General features: G+C 47.4%; 1 protein-coding gene, 1 long non-coding RNA gene and 1 pseudogene across 2 annotated transcripts; 1 reads left to right on the top strand and 2 right to left on the bottom strand.

Moving 5' to 3' along the window:
* Positions 1-2505: 2505 nt before the first annotated feature.
* On the top strand, positions 2506-7978 carry LOC123427210 (E3 ubiquitin-protein ligase WAV3-like). The gene is made up of 2 exons (XM_045111202.1): positions 2506-3041; positions 5802-7978. Exons 1-2 carry the CDS (start codon positions 2808-2810, stop codon positions 7668-7670), a joined length of 2103 nt encoding a protein of 700 aa, XP_044967137.1. The 5' UTR covers positions 2506-2807; the 3' UTR covers positions 7671-7978.
* Positions 7979-16664: 8686 nt separating this feature from the next.
* LOC123430503 lies at positions 16665-17427 on the bottom strand. Its single transcript, XR_006622948.1, has 3 exons — positions 17199-17427; positions 16762-16877; positions 16665-16674 (listed from the first exon to the last, which is right to left on the bottom strand). It is a non-coding gene; the product is annotated as an uncharacterized LOC123430503 (long non-coding RNA).
* Positions 17428-18197: 770 nt separating this feature from the next.
* Positions 18198-19493, bottom strand: LOC123428636 (annotated as a pseudogene).
* Between the last annotated feature and the right edge of the window lie 3232 nt (positions 19494-22725).

Raw genomic sequence — 22725 nt, 5'->3', positions numbered from 1 at the left:
CATGGCCTCAACGATCCCGATGTGTAGTTGATCTCATCAACCTAGCACATAGCCGATCTCAAGAACGACAATGGATCTCATCCGCCGCCTCCACATATCAAATATGCATCCGATCTCAAACCAAAACCACTAGCAGATGCTCTAATACCATTGTTGGGTTCTATCGTAGGTGCATCGCATGGGAATTATAATTTTTCTACGCGTAGAACAACCAAGAACATGCTACGGAGATGGATCACAAATCGCTACAACTAGGCGCGCAGTGCCGTGTAGTGGAAGTAGAGTTGGGACAACGCGTCTACGTGGTCCATCTCCTCCTCTTTCGATCTCCCTCGAAGAGCCGATTGCCGGATCGTCTCCCACGAACAGCCGGTCGTCGGATCCCACGTATAGGTTCACTGGAGCGGTGCAAGTGCACCGCCTCTAACGGTATCCGTGCATGCAGGAGGAACATTGTGCGGCGGACTGCTAGGTCCGAGCACACGGTCGGAGGCGGGTGGAGGTGGCTAGTTGCAACAGATGCAAAGCCCTAATGACGTCGTTAAAGTGATCAGCTAATTAAGTGTGCCACGCTTCTACTATATATAGGCATCCGGCGCGAGTTCAACTGTTGGGCCTCACACGGATCTTAAGGCCCATGTCTTTACTTAAGTGCGCGACCCCTTAGGTTCCCGTTCACTTGGTCGCGATTGAGATCACATCCGACTTGGCTAGTCGGTAGCGGCCTCTAGCATAGTGTGCCGACTCCAAGTGTTTGATGAGATGGTTAGGTGAACCTGTACTTCATACTTACGTTCCCTTTGCCACCCGATGTATGTTTTCGTGCACAAGGCGACATGATCATCCTTGTTGCAGCACGACCTCTTTCTCGTTCTGGTGAATCCGACCAACATTCGAATTATCTCATAATCCTCTATCGCATGGTCATGCTTATCCAGGTCAGATCACACGAGGGACCGAGAGTATATCTCTCCTGATCGGAGGGTCAAATCCCATCTTGATCGACCATGTATCCCCACATGGGTCATGACAAGTCCGAAACCTATCTTTGTAACTACCGAGTCAAGGAGTAGCGTTTGGTCGGCCCAAAGCAAGTCTGTCACCATCCCGAGTACATGCGCCAGCTCAGGTCTTAGAACATAGAACATATGTTGTACTAGAGACTCACAAATGACCTATCGCCGTGTCTCATAGTTGGGTCTGTCCAACTCATACCTTATCTCGACTCGGATCCGACTACGTCGAATGCGACCAGATCTTTCTGAGTCCATATTATCCGGCTAGCATCCAATGCTACATGGTTAGTGAGACCGAACTATGTGCCATGCCATATGTTAATGTGAATGGTTGCGCGTCCACACAATCCTTTCGATTAGGGACCATTTAGGACAATCATCATACAATGCATAGTCTCACATACAAGTCACGTGCTTGTTGATATACATCATTGACAATGTCCAAGGACTATATTTATTCATAAACATATAAGAAATATCATCATACATGATTGCCTCTGAGGCATATCTCTAACATAACCTCTACGCTCCTAACCAAAAATCCCTAATTCCCGAAACCAGTGGTAGCCCACAACAACCAAACCGCCACTCGTCCTATGTCCAGGGTGACTAATTTCTCTACGTTTTTATGATGGAAATGCTATATATTGTACCCACCGGATATCCATCAGATATACCCAATGGTAGTGCTGACGCCAGGACTAGGCCGGGTTCCGGGCAATCCCCTTACTAAAGAATAGGTACAATACCACATCGCGCACAACTTGCTACAATGAACGAAGGAAGGTAGCCTCGTGGCCCAAGCGGCGGTAGGGGCATGAGCGTCAATTTGTGTCCACGGGTATTAAAGTGGGTTGATAAGAAGATATCTTTGGATATGGATATCCATTGCCATAAACTCGTCCTACAGCTGGATCCAACCGCCGGCTCGAAAGAGTTAATTCCCTCTTTCCTTACCTGCATGATGTCCTCATTTTCCGTGATTGAAATTCGACTACCATTTTCATCGATAGTATATTAAATATATGCCAGTACACCGCTCGTCACTATTTTTTTCATACAGCGTGTCACTACATTTTACAATGAATAGAAATGCATAATTTTTATGACAAAACAGACACAGTTTTTCCTTTTGAGAGAGGAAGACTTGCAAGTCAAATTGATGGACAAAATTGAACCTCTCGCAATACGGATGAGTGTGAATGTAAATACGACGGAGGTTGCACCAGTTACTTCACACACACACACACAAAGAGTTGCACCGGTTGGTTAAGAGTTAAAACGTGACAAAAAAAGATGAATTTATATGGTGCCGTCCCCGTTCAGCCGCTCCACTGGCAGGGTGGAGCCAGAATTGAATGCACCGCCAGGCCGTCTCTCCCGGTCGTCACTTGATTGCCTGCCGTAAAAAAAAAAAAAAAAAAAAAAAGGAGCCAAACCCCCGTCGTCACCGGATTTAAACCCCCACGACGCTGACCTGACCAGACCTGTGCTCCTCCGCCTCCCTCCGTTGCGTATCCATCCCTTGCACGTTTCCCTCCCTCCCCTCTCCTCCCCTCCCCTCCCTCCCGCGGGTCAAACCGAGGCCAAAGGACGGGGAGAGAAGAAGCCGCACCCAAACGCTCCACCTCCACCTCCACCTCCAGTCCCTAATGCCGTGCCGCCTCCCCTCCAGTTTCCACCGAAGCCGCATAGCGGCGGTATAAGAGAGGCAGGCCCGGGCGGAGCGGAGAGAGCTGTGTTGGTTCGGGTTTGGGAACTGGGAATTGGGATCGCGGCGCGCGGCGGGCGATGGAGGGCGCGTGGAGGAAGGCCAAGAGGGCGCTGGCCCTCCGTCTCTGCGTGCAGGTGCCCGCGGACGGCGACGGCGAAGACCCGAGTCCGAGGCCGGCGGCGTCGGGCGCGGGCGCGGGCGGATGCCGCGGCGAGGCGGCCGTGACGGTGGGGTCGCCGCCCGACGAGCCGGTGGCTGGCGCCGGCGCCGCGTTCCGGAGGTCCAAGTCCGGGAGCAGGTCCTCCTCCAAGGTGAGCTACCATTTTCCGTTACTACTACTGTACCATTTCCGGAAGATAATACCAGTACTACTACCCTGTGTTTCTAACGCAAAAAACATAAATAAAGAAATAAATACAGTATCTGTTCTTCTGATTCGATCTTGGAATAGCGACTTTGTTTCTGAGTGCAGCCATTCTCCTCGTGATCCGCCGTCGCTGCTTCGTTTCGTGCGCCCCTTCCGAATCAGTTCATACATGTGCAGTCATGTTTCCAACTCTGCAGTACGTACTAGTATTGCTGTGGCTTTGGACCGCTCACTTCTTTCCCTCGGCAGCACATAGCAAACTTCCAATTCCTCTGTCAGTTGTGCTAGCCGTGATCTGCTCAGCACCATTATCTTCTAAGCTGATCCATATTTGACTTTGCATCGGATATAATTGCCGTGTAACGTGGACCACTTTCCTATTGCGTCCCACCATTAATGAATTCCACTTGCCCCTCCCCTGAAAAGGACCGGGGAAAGCTTGCTTCCTTTGCTCATCACCTGCCCGTGGTGGCGCCGTCACGTGAAGCAAATCCCCAACTCTTTCCTCCTACCACCAGCTTTCTGTCTTTATGGCAGACGCTTCCAACTTGGCACCAGCTATGCAAATTGATGCAATTGTTTCTTCTTTATGCTAGCATCATTTTTTTGTGGTGAATGGGCCTTGGCTGCCAACTGCATCTGCAACTGCATGCATGGTTTGACCATGCGTATATCATAATTCAACAAGCAGCCTCACGAGGATTGCGCCTCTTTACTTGACATTTTGTTGTGCGCTTTTCCGTGTAGAAGTTGAACTTTTGTAGAACAGGAATTGAATTACTTCGGATGCGTGTAATCACAAATTTGTGCTTGTGTGTGTGTTCCTTTTCTTTTCCTTTCTAATTTGGACCGGAGCACAGCCTGCACCTAGGTTTGTTTGCTTCTTTTGTTAGGTATCACATTCTTGTTGGTTATGTCCTGAGTTTGGTGAGTTTACTTTGCATGCAAAGTTGGTCTTTACCATTTGCAAAACCATTGAACTTAAATATGTAGGGTTGAAACTTATGGTGGTGATAATATATACAAGATGCACGGTCAATTGCTTCATTATAACAACATGTGGGGATAACATCAGATTCTTTTCTTTGCTTTGAGAATTGGTGGTAGGCGGCTGGGCCCTGTTCAAAGGGTTTACTTGGTTTGTAATTTGGTTCAGGCAAATTGAAATAGTTAACCACGTTATGTTTGTAAAAGTTGATGCGGACATTTACCTCCTTCATGTTTGATACAAACAGTTTCACTTTCTTGGTAAAATATCTTGGTTTGTCAAATTCATGAAACCGTTAACCTCTTTATCTTTGTATAATAGTTAGCACAGCCAATTAAATCTTCTTGATGATGACGGGCCAAACATAAACAAAGTGAAACTGACGTTGGTTTACCCTATTTTTATAGTGGAGTTTGATTTGTGGTTTGACAGATTCGTGCCATTCTCTTCTCTCTTTTACTTGTATGTAAGGTGGTAACAGACCCAGATACAGAAAAAAATGACTTTTCGTATCTGCAAGTCCATATTTATTTCCCCATAATAATATGCGTAGGGGCAGTGGTGCATTCGTGCACATGTTATGCAATGCGGGGGGAAACTGCATAAACTAACTTGAATGTAGGCTAGTGTTGTCAGGGTCAAAATGGAACTGAATGTATGTCCGTTTCAAGCAAAAATGTAAATGGCGAGCATTTTCCGGAAACAGAAACAGAAAAGTTCAGAGTGGAAGCGAAAACTCTGCCCCAGAAAAGATACATAGTCTGAATAGCTGTTTCTGCTGGAAACAGAAACAGTGCCGGAATTTCTGTTTATGTAACTGTGTGTCTAGCTCATACTCATCAAGCCAAAAGACCATCCACAATAACCCTAAATTCTTTTCCTTTCTAGCTCCCGATCTCTTCTCTTAGAACACAATGCTACCCTCTAGACTCGCAGGACTCGGAGAACTTGTGGTCATGCTGATGCATTTTGTTGTTGTTATGCTGCCAAATGTGGAAATAAATACTGTCATTTTCTAAAAACTAAACTTTTTTAATCCCCACTCTTTCATGCTACTACCAGAGTTCTTTCTTCAGGGCAAACGTTCCAACTTGACACTATGCACTATCCATTGTAACATGTGCAAATTGATGAAATAGTTTTTTTTGTTTAAATTATTTATGTGTGGTGATGCCTTGACTGCCAACTGCATGCTTTCTTTGACCATATGTGTGCCAATTCAACAAGTAACCTCGTAAGGATTACCTCATTGGGCTGACATTTTGTTGAGCATGCTCCTCATTGGGCTGACATTTTGTTGAGCATGCTCGCCGACTTTTCATGAATGAAAACTCAGTTTCAAAAATAAAATAAATGAAAACTGAACTTTTTACAACAGAAACTGAAGTACTTCCAATGTAGTGTCCTGTACTCCCTCTGTAAAGAAATTTAAGATCGTTTAGAGCACTAATATAATGATCTGAATGATACGGAGGGTGTATTTAGTAAGGATTATGTATTTTGTTTCTTCTAATTTGATCAGGAGTACAGCCTGCAGTTTGCGTTTTTGTGTAGGATATCCTTTGAGTTAATGAGTTCACTTTGTATGCAATGTAGCTTTGATCATTTGCCGAACAACATACATATGTGACATCCAAGACGCTGTTTATTTATGTATTTATGGGTAGATTTTGATGGAATTATATTGATCTCTATTTTGTTTTTGTACTTGAACAGAGGAAATGTGCAATATGCTTTGACTCTATGAGATCAGGCCATGGTCAAGCCTTGTTCACTGCAGAATGCTCTCATAAGTTCCATTTTCACTGCATCTCATCCAATGTGAAACATGGGAATCATGTCTGCCCAGTCTGCCGGGCAAAGTGGAAAGAGATACCCTTGAATCGCTCACTCTCTTCCCACATTCCTGATGGAAGACGTGGAATTAATGGAGTCCAATTGCCACAACAAGATGCCTATGTGGCTCTTCTCCATCAAGTTCCAAACCGTCAGCGAGGAGTTCGTCGTTTACATACTTCTGAGCCAACAGACTTCAATGATGATGAACCTTTACAGCAAACAGAAGCTACTGACAGCCTTAACTCTCGGTCTAAGAAGACTGCAGAAATCAGTACATATCCAGAATTCTCATCCATTCCGCAGTCATCAACTCATGATGGATTTTCTGTTCTGATCCATCTGAAAGCTCCCAGTGCTAGCCCAGACCAGGCCACAGGCAGATTGGTCAATGAAAGCTCAGTTAGATCCCCAAGTGGACGTGCTCCTGTTGATCTTGTCACAGTGATCGATATTAGTGGCAGCATGGCAGGCACCAAGCTGGCACTGCTAAAGCGAGCAATGGGCTTTGTGATTCAACACCTTGGTCCATCTGATCGCCTTTCTGTAATTGCTTTCTCATCTTCTGCCCGAAGGCTGTTCCACCTTCAGAGAATGTCACATTATGGCAGGCAGCAGGCCTTGCAGGCTATTAACTCGCTTGGTGCTGGTGGTGGCACAAACATTGCTGATGCACTTAAGAAAGCCACGAAGGTGATTGAGGATCGCAGCTATAAGAATTCAGTGTGCAGCATCATTCTTCTGTCTGACGGGCAAGATACCTACAACATTTGCTCAAATGTTCGAGGGGGCTCGAAAGATTATAGCTCACTTGTCCCGCTGTCTATTCTGAGTGATACACGGCGTATGTTGCCTATTCATGCTTTTGGATTTGGAGCAGACCATGATTCAGACTCCCTGCATTCAATTGCTGAAGCTTCTGGTGGCACATTTTCCTTTATCGAAGATGAAGGCGTGATGCAGGATGCGTTTGCTCAATGCATTGGTGGGCTTCTTAGTGTTGTCGTGCAGGAGATGCGACTTAACATGGAATGTGTTCATCCTGGTGTTCAACTCTGTTCCATCAAATCTGGTAGCTACCCAAGCATGATGGCAAGGGATGGGCGGAGCTGTTCAGTTGATATTGGTCATCTGTATGCTGATGAGGAGAGAGACATTTTGCTGTCGGTGAACATCCCGCAGTGTCGTGAACAGACCTCACTGTTAAAGGTTGCTTGTTCTTACAGGGATTTAACAAATGAGACCATCAAGCTTCAAGTTGACGAGGTAAAGATCAACAGGCCGACATCCACCATATCTGAACATGTATCCATTGAGGTTGACCGCGAGAGGAACCGCATACAGGCCGCTGATTCTATCGAATCTGCGAGGTCTGCTGCTGAGAGGGGTGCTCTCGCTGAGGCTGTGACCATTCTGGAGGACTGCCGGAGGAGATTATCTGTGTCCTTTGCAAGCAGGAGCGGGGACCGTCTGTCCTTGGCCCTTGACGCAGAGCTGAGGGAGATGCAGGAGAGGATGGCAAGTCGCCAGCTTTATGAAGCTTCAGGGCGGGCGTACATGCTATCTGGACTGAGTTCGCATTCCTGGCAGCGAGCGACGACACGCGGGGACTCGACGGAGAGCAGCACCATTGTTCACTCCTACCAGACACCATCCATGGTTCAGATGTTACAGCACTCGCAGAGCCATATCCCTTCGCCCCCGGGACAGCAGCCACATGCCCGGCCACCCAGGCCGTCGGCAAGGTAGTTGAAGCGTTTCGTCTTGGCAGCCAAATGCGCCGACGATGGTGAAGGATGTTGCCTTAGCTTCCATAGTTCTTTGCTTGATTGTTGGTACATAGTACCTGTTGATTCGTCTGCTCATTTGTTTAGTTGAGACTGTCGTAGTGGGTTTATACCGAAGAAATTGAGCTGGGTAATGAATACCGGGTACATTCTGGGATATCAGTATGTATTACCCTGTTCTGTCAGGAATAATATTTGGGAAATGAGTCTGGAATTGTAAATAGTCTGGTATTCTAAATTGTTTTCCTTAATCCTAAATTCTTCTGCCTATTTGCTTATCTTGTCTCAGCGTGTTTAATACACTGCCTTCTGGAAACGTGCTGGGATATTTGCTAGGGTATTGCTATTGGAGCGTTTCTTTTCCCTTGCAATCTGAGTGCATATCATCTCCTACGGTTGATGTATAATGGGGCAGCTGCCTCAAAACAAAGTTTCCTTTAGGGCATTTGGATCTAAAAATAAAGCTGGGGCGGGCATGGTACTTAGGACGACATGGGAAACATCATTTTCTCGGCGTGTAGACAATTGTTCTCGTGCAGAGCTGCTCTTGAAGCGGAGCTGTATGCACGCATGGAAGGGCTCTCCTTTTCACAGCAAACAAGTGATCTCCCGGTCTCTATTGAGATGGACTCAATTGTGGCAGTGAAGCTTGTTCAGGCTAAAGAAGTGGATAGATCAGTTTACTCTTCGTTAGTTACAAAGATTAGACATCTTTCTAATCTTTGTAACTAAAATAAGGTTAGCGACAGTCTAGCAAGACTTTCTCGCACCGAAGTTAGAACCATGACATGGCGAGGTTCTGGTCCTGAAAAAACTGTCCAGCTAGCTGCTGATGATTGTAAGTTTATGAGTTGATGAGTAATATAAGTTCTCACCCGCAAAAATAGCTAGTGCTGTAGTGCATATCAACAAAACATGCACTTATTGTAATTAACTCAATATATCTAATATACCACATAGCTCTTGACTGAACGAATATAATCAACATCGACCATAAACACGGTTCTTGGTTGAAAATACAAAATTACAACCAGACATCACGCATCCTTCCAACAGGCTAAAATAAACTAAAAACTAAAGTCCCAAACTACTAGTGTCGAAAATCGTCTTATGTTATGAGACGGAGAGAGTATCCTTTATTACACCCGCAAATTTATTTTATCCTTTTGTAGTGGTGCCGCTGAGACGGGGTTCGCAACAAAGCACCGGGATGGACTACCCCCTCCGATCTTGGCCTTGCAGAAGAGCACCTTGTCCAGGCATCCGTTGACGAAGCATCCGCCGCCGCCGGGAGTCCTCACGGCCACGTCCACCACCACCTGGCCCCTCTCCAGCTCGCCGGCGAGCCGGTCCCGCAGGAAGTGGGGCAGGTGCACGTCCATGCCCCACGCCGTGGCCGCGACCTCGCCCACCGCTTTTATCCCGGCGCAGAACGGCGGCACGCTGCCCTCGCCGAGCAGCACGTCCCCGTACGACACGGCCGCGTAGGAGTCCACGCCGACGCACGCCGGGACGACCTTCTCGCGGGTGTTGTCGACGTGCAGGGCGATGCCGAACACCGGGCTGAGCGCCGGCCGGCCGCTGCGGAGATCCAGGCCGTCGACGCTGGTGATGGCCACCGTGTACTCGGGGCTTCGTGACGACACCATTGGCCACAGAAGAGGATATAGTAGAGCTCCGGTGCCACCGAATAACAGCACCACGACCCCGACGAACTTCATGAACGACGGCCACGAGCAACTGCATTCGCCTTGGGCCATGGTGTTGAGGAATAATGACGAGAGTTTTGATCGATATGCAGTGCTTTTTTCTGTGTTTGGTAGGTCGTTCGGGAACTATATGGCGCCTCTTTGCTTTTGCGTTACCGACGGAAGGATCCGTGCTGTAGCCGGACACGGCTTCCGTGTCTTGAGTTGTGTGGCGGTGTGCAATCGCCTGGCGGCATTGGTCTCCAGCTCTCGGCCGCTCCTCCGCTTTTACAGCCGGACTTTCTAAATCCGTTCCATCAAACTTTGGCGGACGTGTACACATGTTCATGAACATTGATTGAACACGGCTTAAATTTTCCTATTCAAATAAAAATACCTTGTATCTGACACCATATATCTATATTATACATATGTAACGTGATGAGTTATTCTATGTTATCATACAACACACTATGAATTCAGCATCAAAGAACAATCAAATGCACATGAACAAACTGTACATCATAAAAAATATTGTTGGAGTCCGTCGCTGAACAAGTTCCTAACTTCAACAACTGAAAACAATAATAAACCTAGGAGAAGGAATGCCTTCGCGTAAAAGACTTTCGCATCGGCCCTTTGCCCTTCCGGTCACCGGCATGCCAGCAGGCCTTCGTGTCCGGTGAAGAATCTTGGTCGTCATTGTCGAAGGTGGACATGTGGTCGTCGCCGTCGTGGGACGAGGAATCGAAGAGGACGATCACCCCTTCATCTGGCGGACGACCTTGTCGTGCTACCGCTTCAGTTTGGCGACCCGAGCCGCCTCCTCCACTACCTTGTTTGCCTCGCCCTCCGGCTGCTCAATGGAAAGCCGGAGCGCCTCCGGGTTCTTCCATCGTAGGCGGTGAGCGTCCGTCTCCGTCGTTGCCAGTGATTGACGGTACACCCAAACGACCGATGGTCTTCGTCGGGCTCCGCCAACAACGCGCAGCGGCGGCGCACTGACAACTCTATCACGTCCCTCCCCCTGCCTGTTGTGCAGGCCGGCGGCGCGGGCATTAGCACCCAATGCTACCCGCGTGGAGCAACGGCCCACAGGGAAAGGGGACAACGCAGTGACGAAGCAGAGTGTGCTGCCCTAACGGAGTTGTGAGTGGGCCGGGAGGGGCTAGCTCCGGCGTCCATACTGCACCGACGCAAAAGCGGTGACCAGTGGCGTACCTAGGGGGTGTGTCGGGTGTGCCATGGTACACCCAGAATTTTAAGAGACATTATTTTACTATGTAAAAATTTGTTAATTTTAAAGGACTATCCAAACCAATTAAAATAGACCTCACATTTTAAGGTGTGCACATCCATCATTTCATTTCTGGGTCCACCATTGGCGATGACGGTGCATATCCGAAGCCGCCCCAGTGACCACCGTGGACCGCTCCAAGGTAATGCGGATAGCAAGCTTCCCGTTTTAGTTGAGGTTGAACTTGGAGTGGCCCCCGGAGCTTGACATCTCGTCCCAATTTGATTGAAATCGAAGTGGAAAGAGGAGGGGATGTAGCGAAAGAGGAAGGTGAGAGTGAGCTAGTTCGGGCCTGTTAGGTCTGATGTGACGGATGCGCTTAGACATGCACGCGCGTCATATAACCGCGAGTCGATCTTATTGTCTTTGTAGTACATCATTGTATTTACTGCTCTATCTGTACGTAGAGTAATTCAAAACATATACTAACTAACCGTTGCGGACCGTAAGACACACAGCATGACACTCTGACAAAAAACTAACAAATGTCAAGCCGATATTAATTAACATGGTACATGAGCAGCCGTCATCGAGCACCAGGAACCCCCCCTCAATCGGAAAAAATCCATTTTAAACCCTGAATTTATAGAGGTTCGGCGAAATGAACCTTCAATTCAAAATCCTTGTCGATTGCACCCTAAACTATGCAATCCTAATCTAAAAAAAACCCTGGGTTCGTTTGACAAATCGGAATTGTTCATTTGACCGGGATTGGGCTGCGCTGCGAGGGACACGCGCGAAAATGACTGGGCCAGCCCAGTCAAGCCCATCTCGCTCTCGGACTTCACAATATTTACGGAAATAAGAAAAGTGAGAAACAAATTCACGAATTTCGAAGAGATAATCATGGATTTAGAAATGGCACGTACTATTTTGAAATGACACGTACTATTTTTATAATATTTAAATATATTTTAAAATGGCACGTATTATTTTTATAATATTTAAATGTCACATACTATTTTTATAATATTTAAATATATTTTAATATGCCACGTACTATTTTTATAATATTTAAATATATTTTAAAATTCCACAAACCGTTTTTATAATATTTAAATATATTTTAAGATGCCACGTACTATTTTTATAATATTTAAATAAATTTTAAAATGCAACGTAGTATTTTTATAATATTTAAATATATTTTAAAATGCCACGTACTATTTTTATAATATTTAAATAAATTTTGAAATGCCATATAGTATTTTTATAATATTTAAATACATTTTAAAATACCACGTACTATTTTAAAATAGTCCACCATCGTTGTTTTTACCATCAGAAGTCCACCAGGGCTACACCTTCGTTGTTTTCAGTGCATACCTTTTTTGTTCTTTTCACTCTTCTTTCCTTTTCCTTTTTCTTTCTTTTCATAGTATGGCTCCTCCAGTCACACCCAGGAGCTCTATCCCTGTGTTCTCTGCTCCAGGTGGACGCACACGGCAGCTCGTGATTTTCCATCACCCGATTTGCTTCCGTTTTCGTGATTTACATCCACCTCCGTCCCCCCCTTCGTCGCCGTTAGAGATGATGAAATTATGGAGGCCGAGGCGCCATGACTTACCTGTGGTCGTAGATGTAGCAGAGAACCTCGGCGCCGCGCACAACCAACGGCCCCCATCCTTCTCCTCTTCTCCCATCACGCGCACGAGTCGCTCTACGCCTGATCGACTTGTTGGTGCCCTCCTCCCTCCGTTGTGGTGCTGGCTTCACCGGTCTGCGTCGCCGTCGTTCGTCGTTGTCATCAGGTTCTCGTCGGCGACGCTCGCACTGAATCCCTAAGATTTTCTCTCCCTGTCACCGTGCGGAACGAGATCTACAAGGGGAACGGCGAGGCCGGGAAACGAGACAAACCCATCTTCTCTCCCTCCCACTGTCCCACTTGATCGGTTTCGCTCCCCCACACGTGTCTCAGTATCGTGATGTCACGTCAGATGGACAGCTAGAGTGCGGCCGCTCCAGCGCGCTTGATAGCGCGTGCGCGCCCCCCCCCCCCAACATTTAGGTTTATATATATACTAGTTGAATGACCGTGTGTTGCAACAGGTTAACAAAAGATATATAAACACATTGATCAAATGATGATGCTGATTTGGAATTTTATGTGAAATATGATGGCATGTAGTTTCAATTCATGTAGTAACACTGACTATTTCTTTCGTTTCTTCCCTCTTCAACAACCAATGTGAATATTTTTTTGAACTTGAAAAATCATGGAAGAAAAAGCTAAATTCTTAGAGGCCGTGCGTCAACAATATGTGTATCCACGTGTTGTGTCTCCTTAAGCACCCTCTTCATGAAAGAAGAAAAAACCCTTTTCATGAAAGAAGACATAGAAACAACTTTCTACTTGCGTCCCCCAAGAAAAAACCATGTACATTCATTCTGTTTATCAGCCTTGCTCATTGGAAGAAGACAGAATGTCATCTTTTTCCCTAACTTGATACCAATGAACAGAGCGAAGTTGATGAAAACTTCAGTAGAAAAGCATATATAACATGGAATGAGAGCACGAGGAATCTGCATATGATGTGACTATTCAAGATTCATTTTCTGATATATTGAGTTAGATGCATCAAATCAAGTCTTCTTGACATCATTTAAATGCACATCACAAGTACCGACCTCTTACTGCCACCAGTATGGCAAGAAGCATGGCATGCTACCCTGGAAAAAAATCACCAGCAAAATGCAGCACGCTGGCTTCCGATCCTTTATCAAAATACCACATTGTACTCGAGAATAGTGCACATCATTGCAGAGTAACCCGCAAAAAGGAAACTTCAGACCCAAGAATGCAACATCTTTCTTCTCTCGACCAGCTGCACGCACATAAAACAACAATTATAATGGAAGGCTAAGGTGGGAATCTATCTGGTTGTGTCTCGAGGAGGAAGGCGCGTGGTCCGGCGCCTCGCTATGGAGGAGGACGGAGCCAGCGAGATCCATCAGTTTGTGTCGCGTGAAGGAAGGAGGCGCAACGCCTTGTGTCGCCACGACGGGAGGCATGGTGAGGTGGTTGGGAACGGAAGGGAGGTTGGGTTATGGGAAGGGCTGCCGACGAGATGATGGCGCTCGTGTAGCGCGGGGCAACGTGAGGAGAGTGGGGTGTGGGGTGGAGGTTTTCGCACGAGGTAGACTCGAATATGGGTGAAGGGATCAGTGAGGTTAGAGCGTGGGAGATGCGTTCACGGGTGAGACTCCTATTGTGTTTTCCTTTTTTTTATAATTCTTTTTTTCTGCAAGCGATTAAGGGGGTGAGAGGATGGTCGAACCATCACAACTATGACATATTTTTCTTTAATAGTAGAGATATGGATTTTGAGTTTGCTAACCACATCATTTCCCTCTTCACTCTAACTCCCAATCTCTAACCAATGACTTTTAATCTCCCTGCACCTAAACTCCCATCCCCCACCTTCAAACCAAATGGGCCCTTATCCATCTTATGCCATGCATGCCGGAAATAGAAGACTGGCAATATGGAATGGAGGGGATAGTAACAGAATACAAACCATGAAATTTAACAAAAAACATTAAGTCTTCACTCTAACTCCCAATCTCTAACCAATGACTTTTAATCTCCTCGCCCCTAAACTCCCATCCCCCACCTTCAAACCAAATGGGCCCTTATCCATCCTATGCCATGCATGCCGGAAATAGAAGGCTCGCAATATGGAATGGAGGGGATAGTAACAGAGTACAAATCATGAAATTTAACAAAAACATTAAGTCTGACATAGTATGGACATAAAGATACACATACACATACACCACCAAGGCACATTACCTCCAGTAATTCATCCCGATAAAAACACAGATCAAATAGGCAAGGCAAGAAACAGAACTATCCTCCATAATCTTGAAAAGATGCTCAGTGCTACGGTGGTTGTAGTATGTAAAGAAAAGATCAAACACGAAAAGGTATCATCACCCTGGAGATGTCATCGCATATCAAAATTCAACACCAGTCTCAGCTCTCAGTCGATGGTTACACTAACTGATTAGATGACGTAGATGTTAGAGCGATGGTACATACATGACTACAAATGGTACTTGGTCTACAATGATCCGTTATAAACAATACCCAACCATCAAAATGTTGCAAATTGCGTCTCCTTGAAGATCACGTCATGATAGCCCCATGGAAGTACTTGATATGTTCCCAGTGCAAAAGGACAATGGACAATTGCAAGTGCTTCCATCATCAAACTACATCATCAAGTTGATATCTGCAGTTTGTTGCGCCGGCTCGTTCATCATGGCCTCGTCAAAGAACTTGTTGATGCTAACATCCTCGCTCATGCCCTGGAAAATGGGTGTGCATGCGATTAATTCTATCACCACTTCAAAAGAGGCTAACATTGTATGTATGTTCAGTATATCTAGATGTATGTCTCACCTTCCTTCGCCTGGTCTTCACCATGAACTCACGGTCAAGGTGTTGGATGGGTGCCGGTTCCAGAGGCCGGAGGACAATGCCCTTGTCAAGAGGATGGCCAGAAACAATAGCCCGGTGGTCAAACACTAACACACAAAATGCTTGCCCCTATGTATGGTATCTGAGATCTGTCTCAAACCCAAAAGACTATGACAGGTAAATGGAAATTATAACATCAGCAAGAATCATACAAGTCTTATGCAAGGTAAAAAAATAAGGCTGGATCAGAAGAAATATAACACACTTCTTACCTTAACAACATATACTGGGGTGCCTGGCTTGGGTACATCGGCTGTCACATGGCCACGTCGCCGTGACAGAACCGTATAGCAGATACACAGTCAATGTACAAGAACCATGATTCCATGACTAACCTCAATATAATAAACATGCTCCATAAGTCGAGGATTAGCCATCAGAAATGCTGCGGTCTCGCTTAGCCGCGTGGACTGCTTCCAAGTTTCTGCTTTATTATTTCATTGCGAGGCTGACTAAGTACTGCTCTTTTTTTTGCGGGTGAAGTACTGCTCTTTTCAGCCTGAGCTTAAGGTTTCTCCATTGGAATGTCGTGGGCAATTCATTATGTATCCAGGCAGTTATCTGGGTGTGTATCTTCTCACCCGATTAAAGATTTTCGCACACCAAAAGTAAAACAGGTGAGCATATTGCACACAGGATACAGTTACCACGTTAAAAGGGGCCCCCTTGCATCACAGAATTTCCTGAATCAGTACATATATCTGGGCTTCATTGCCCAGACCGGTGAAGAAAAGGATGCCTCGGCTGATGGTTATTCCTGTATCTGTATGAATGGTATCTACCACCGTTATGAATATCCCACTGCCCTATACATGATCATGGTTCTGATGGAGCTGTGCGGCCATATCCAGCCAGCGGTGCCGCGGCGACCCCTCTCTCATTCAGCAAGCACCTGAAGTGTGCCAATCTTGCAGTGACCGTCGTGGGGTTCTTCGCGAACCTCTCAACCGGAGTCCACATCCGCTCTTCAAAACAATAAGTGAATTGGTGATTCTCAAAGCAACATGAATGGAGAGGTAGCTTTCGCATGTTTTATGCTATATGTTGACAATATTAAGTACTCCAAAACTAAAACTAAACTAATTCAACATTTAGTATGATAGAGTACAATTTAATATCTTCATGCAGGTATGCAAGACCTCTAGCAACACCAATGCATATGGAAGACCTTACGCTCCATGTAAAATTAGGAGGATCGCTGGTAGAACCTGCGGACGCACAAGGTAAACTGTCAAGTCACAAATACAATGATCATGTTAATATAGTCACATAATAATAGGTTCATACCCAGCAGTGCACGGTCAAGGCTACTGTTTTCTAGGCACTCATACACCAAAATGCGATTATCTGCTTCAACACAACAGCCGATCAATTCGACCAGGTTAGGGTGCTTCACATTGCTGATAACATCAATTTCTATCAAAAATTCTCTGATGCCCTGTCTGGATTCGGCAAAGAGAACCTTGACTGCGACGTCTTGCTTGTTTGGTAGGGTTCCCTGGAACATGGATATACTGATCAGCCAGATTCGAGCAAACAAGTTTGAGAGAGCAGTTCCCACATAATAGGGAGATGAAAATGTCACCTTATATACTGTCCCGAATCCACCTCGGCCGACTTTATTGTTGTGGTTGAAGTTGTCTGTTGCTGATCTCAACTGCGCATAGGAGAAGAGCCTTATGTTCTTCTCGGCCGAAATGCCTGAAAGCAGCAACACTCGGTAAGGACGTGTCGTTAATTATTTCTCCAAAGTTTTGATGAAGAATGATAAGTAAAGCGTAAACATGAACATTAAGCTTCGGCATATCTGTAGTTGTGTATGGCTGCATGCATAGTCGAGATGCACAGGCCGGGGGTATATTTTCCTTATTAAAATAAACTGTAGTTGTGTGGGAACAAAAAACCAACTGATGGAAGAATACTGCATGAAGGGCTGAAGGCATCACAAATTCATAACAATAAATCCGTAAACTCTGTCGGACGACGGTGCAGTAAATTTCACAATGAAAAGAGAAGTCTTACCGCTTATGCTGGTATTGGAGTGAAGAATCTCCTGTTGTTTGTGGGAGTAGAGATTGTGCTGCTGCTTCTTGGCTCTTGGGAGGCAACACCAGCTCATTATCCTCGGTTGCTATGGTGTCAGCAGTCCTCGTCAAGCTTGCAGGAACATTCAGCAAGGCGGCGCCGCGCTCTAGTCTGCCTGAACATAAGACAAGAGCTCGAGTCTGACGATTTCATAGAAACTGTAACTGCAGGAGAGGCCAAGCTGGACTAAAATTTTATAACGGCTGAAAGTTGAGGAGAGGGCCAAGCTGGACTGAATTTTGTAAAAGCTGAAAGTTCAGGAGAGGGCCAAGTTGCAGGGAAGTTCATGACAGCACGCGTGTGGCTCTGTATGAAAGCCTGGCTTGGCTATCTTCTTCATCTTTCGGAGCAGATGAGGGCCAGGGGTCACCATGAATGAAATTAACCTCAAACCTACTACCGTGGAAGCTCCTCGCCGATAAAAGAGACAGAGAAGTGCAAGAAACTTGGGTCCAGGCTGCAGTTGAGCCTGGATCTTCTCCAGACCGCTGCTGACAAGTGACAAGGGTCGGCGGGGTACCTTGCACGCAGGCAGGAGAGCAGCCGGCTGGGGGGGGGCGCTTGCTTGCTTGCTTGCTTGGTGTGTGCGTGTTCTTCCCGGGTGAGTCGAGTCGAGTCAGATCGGCGATGAGCGAGCGGCGGCACGGCAGAGGCAGAGGAAATGGATAGATGTTGGAGGAAATGGATGGATAACTTAAATACTAAGCTGCACATTTTTTATGCAACTACGGGGAACTCCAAAACTCTCAATTTACTACTTACAATCCTTTTTTTTATAGTATATGTATGGCTTCGTGATGATTTCCCTGGTTTCGATCTGATCCGAGGATCCTAATGGCCTAATCTTATTCCCTGACCCTTCTTTTGCATGCCTCACAGAATAACCTCTTCTTTTACAGTATCCCATCACATAATAACCTTAGTATGATAAAAGGTTCAAGAGAATACACTTTGTAAAATCTCTGATTGAAAACTCACAAAACTCATTTGGTATTGATTCCATGCAAGGAAAGGATACAGAATGAACCAAAACACCATATCCGTAAAGCATCACAACACCTGCATTTGTCTGAAAACAAGCAGATCAAAAATGGGTGGGTAACAAACACCAAACCTGTAATCATCACCGTTCATCAGCCGGCCACAGTTCATAATGCTTTTAGTTAAGCGAATAGCTACAATAATGTAGAAGAATTAAATGTCAAGCAATTACACTTTCAGATTATGTTTTTTTGCATCAATCACAACACACCTACTGTTCAACAATTAAAACTCAGAAAATCATGTGCACTTTGTACTCAGGTGTATATGACGAGTTACCTGAAACATGATCTGAAACAGGTAGCCCCAAAATCCCGCAATTTCCCGACCATCATGTGTTTTATTCAAACAAGGACTTTTGATGGAATTGTTTTATGTACTTTCCTCCGTGGGAGCAATGATATAAGAACCATGGTCTGCATCAGATTTATCCGTCTTGCAAGCGTACTGATAACATCCATAAACCGAAAGCACCGAGCCAAGCTAAAGATGAAAAAGGTGCACGTTAGAGGTATCACCTAGTAAGTGCCAGCAAAATAGGCAATGAGCAAGCATGCACAATACAAAAAATTGCATGTTATACAAAACAAAACAAAAATCATATTGGCAATGTTTCAATTTTTGGCAGAATATGTTGTTGTCATTCTCATGTGTAAGCACGAATAAGTGGTCATAAATAAGTTCATTGTAGCAAACAACATACCCCAAAAGTACAGGGTGACAAGCAAGAAGGTCCACCTATCAAATGTAGAGAACAAACAGAATCAAATAATTTTATGAATATTACTTGAAATGGACAATTTGCTTTAGAGGCAGTAACACGAGGAAAGATGAAGTAGCTTACTGAGTGTAGTAAAGGAAGACGGTCCACCCATCGACAATAACATCATAGATAATCACCGAAGCCATAAACAAGAACGACACAAGGCGAAAAGCCAGCAACCAAGCAGGATGGATGTCATGAAGGCACGGCTTCCAGCAATCCTCAAGATACACAGCTCCGGGTCCAATCCTGGGCCGCGCCTCCTCTCTGTCGACCCCCTCGTCATTGCCGACCGGCAAACTGGGCCCCTCGTACTTCCAGATCAGGTAGCACGCCAGTGCCATGCAGGAGTAGACCCAGGTGGCACAGAGCACGAACTTCCAGTTGAGCCAGTAGCCCGGGTCGGTGGTGTCCATGACCATGGCTGATTGCAACGCTGGCAGCAACATATTTTGTCAGGCTTTTCTGCAAAATTGGGTAGGTACTAATATACCATGCTCGTGGATGTGACCAGGAAAAAAAGGCATTTTCCCCTGTTCCATGCCGACAAGGGGAGATATTCGCCGAACAGTGAAAGAAAAAGGGGAATGGAATCAGATGGCACCCCACGGGAAAGGCAAAGGCGCAAGCTTGCGCCATGATTCCGTGATCCAGTCCTTGGCCACAAGGAGCACAAGAACAATAAGCGGCGGGCACCAGGGAGCCTCGCGCGCAGGGGGGAGGGAGAAAGGGGCAGAGCAGAGCTAATTACCAGTAGGCGCCTCCTCCCCGACAAGAAGCTACTGCGTGGGGCGGCAAGAAGAAGAAAGAAGAAGAAGAGGAGTTCACCTCGCCTTCTCCAAGCTCCCGCCGCCCTGTCTCTACCCGATTGCCGGCGCTGTCAGATCGGAGGAACGCGTGCGCGTCAGTACAACGAGAACCATAAATGCTGGGGAGAGGAGCAGGGGCGGGGCGTGGATCGATCTTTACCCGTGGAGCAGTCTATATTCTCGTCGCCGGCGCCACGAACGGATGGATCCCGGGCGGGCTCTCCGGAGCCGTGGAACGGTGTCCCGCCTACCAGTCTCGCTCGCGGCCACGGACGGAGGTCGGCGGCTGTGGGGTGGGGTGAAGAGAGAGGGAGGGCGGCCGTGGGGAGCCACGTATCCGGTGTCTGATCCAAGGGTGCTCCACCGGTGGGGAGAGGTGGGGGTGGGAAACGTGGCAGTTTTTTTCTAGCGACAAGGGGTGGGAAACGTGGGTTCGTTCTCTAGTGCAGCGGGATCCTGGGTGCGGTTTTTTGACTGGTTTATGAAGGGATAAAAAAATCGATGGAAGGATGAAAAGGGGGGACGAGTGAACGAGAGGTCGAACCATCGCTCTGGTCGAACCATCACGACGACAGATCCCCCTTTAATAGTAGAGATACAACATTTAAATATATTTGGAAATATAACATATTTTTCTGTAACGCTCGAATATTTTTGAAATATCACAAACAACCACCGGCTCCTGGTCCTGCTCCGGCTCCACCGCCGCCGCCTCGCGACGACGACCACCTCCATGACGACTACCCTCATCAAGACGGAGCATTCATCATCTTCACCAGCGAAGGCGACGACAAGCACAACCTGCGCCAGAGACGGCGTGAGGTGAATGCCACGGTTCCCCCGGTTTCCCAGTACATGCATTGGTCTGACAAACCAATCACATGGAGCCGGGTGGACCATCCTACGGTGATGCCCAACCCTGGCTCATACGCGCTCGTCCTCGACCCCACCTTCGCCTCCAAGAGGCTCACCTGCCGGTTCTCCCGGGTGCTGGTCGATGGCGGCAGCAGCATCAACATCCTCTACCTCGACACTCTCCTCAAGCTCGGGCTCAAGGAGACGGACGTCCTGGCGACCAGTACTGTCTTCCACGGCATCGTGCCTGGGTAGTCCTGCTCGCCCATTGGCAAAATCCAGTTGGACGTCCTCTTCGGCGACAAAGCTCACTTCCGCCGAGAGTCCATATGGTTCGAGGTAGTGGACCTCAGCAGCCCATATCACGCGCTGCTGGGCAGACCGGCTCTGGCCAAATTCATGGCTACTCCGCACTACGCCTACCTGAAGATGAAGATGCCGGGTCCCAAGGGCATCATCACTGTTGCTGGCGACTACAAGAAGTCGCTCGAGTGTGCCCAAGATAGCAGCCGCCTCGCCGACGCCCTGGTGATCGCTGAGGAGAAGCGGCAGATCGACCGGCTCGTGGCCCAGGCCACCGAGCAGCCGGCGATTCCTTCTCCTCCATCCGAGTCGGCCGGCGAGGGCTCTTTCAAGCCAGCCAAAGAGACCAAGCAGGTCCCACTCGACCCTGCCAACCCCAAGCAGTGTGTCACCATTGGGGCTGGTCTCAGCCCCAAATAGGAAGGGGAGCTCGTCGACTTCCTCCGTGAGAATCGGGACATCTTCGCATGGTCCCCCAAGGACATGCCTGGTGTTCCGAGGAAGTACGCCGAGCACAAACTTCACGTGCGACCGGATGCAAAGCCGGTGAAACAACCTTTGCGCCGCTTTGCCGAGGGGAAGCGGCGCACAATTGGAGAAGAGATCACCCGTCTCCTTGCAGCCGGCTTCATCATGGAGGTTTTCCACCCGGACTGGTTGGCTAATCCAGTCCTGGTGCTGAACAAGAACAACACCTGGCGAATGTGTATCGACTACACTAGCCTGAATAAGGCATGTCTGAAAGACCCTTTCGTGTTGCCTAGGATAGATCAAGTGATCGACTCCACTGCAGGCTGCGAATTGCTGTCGTTTCTGGATGCTTATTCAGGCTACCATCGAATCAAGCTGGATCCAGCTGATCGCTTGAAGACCTCCTTCATCACGCCCTTCGGGGCCTACTGCTAGACCACCATGACGTTCGGTTTGAAGAACGCTGGTGCGACGTTCCAACGCTGCATGCAGCAATGCCTACTGCCACAGATCGGCAGAAACATCCATGTCTATGTGGATGACATCATCGTCAAGACGAAGCAGCACTTCAGCCTCCTCGACGACATGCGGGAGACGTTCGCCAACCTGCGCGAGTACAAGATCCGGCTCAACCCAGAAAAGTGCGTCTTTGGGGTTCCAGGCGGCAAACTCTTGGGGTTCTTCGTATCCGCTCGTGGCATCGAGGTGAACCGTGAGAAGATTGGCACCATCGAGCGAATGGTGCGGCCCGCTCGGATCCTGGACGTCGAGAAGTTCGCCGGCTGCCTGGCGTCCCTTAGCCGGTTCGTCAGCCGCCTTGGCGAGAAGGCCCTTCCACTCTACCAGCTCATGAAGAAGATGACGAAATTCGAATGGAACGACCAGGCGGACGAAGCCTTCCGCGACCTCAAGCGGGTCATCTCGAGCCTGCCAATCTTGGCAGCACCGCCCGAAAGGGAACCCATACTCATATACATTGCCGCGACCACTCGCATGGTTAGTGTAGTGTTGGTAGTTCAGCGCAAGGAGGAGGGCAAGGCGCTGCCAGTGTAGCGCCCTGTCTACTACCTCAGCGAGGTCTTGTCCGCCTCCAAGCAGAACTACCCGCATTACCAAAAAATGTGGTATGGTGTTTACCTTGCTGCAAAGAAGTTGAAGCAATACTTCCAAGAGCATGCCATCACTGTGGTGAGCACTGCTCCACTTTCAGAGATCATGGGCA

This window comes from Hordeum vulgare, chromosome 2H (assembly GCF_904849725.1).
Source record: "Hordeum vulgare subsp. vulgare chromosome 2H, MorexV3_pseudomolecules_assembly, whole genome shotgun sequence".
Classification (NCBI taxonomy): domain Eukaryota; kingdom Viridiplantae; phylum Streptophyta; class Magnoliopsida; order Poales; family Poaceae; genus Hordeum; species Hordeum vulgare.
Note: the sequence above shows the minus strand (reverse complement) of the source record. Positions and strands in the feature narration are given on the sequence as shown.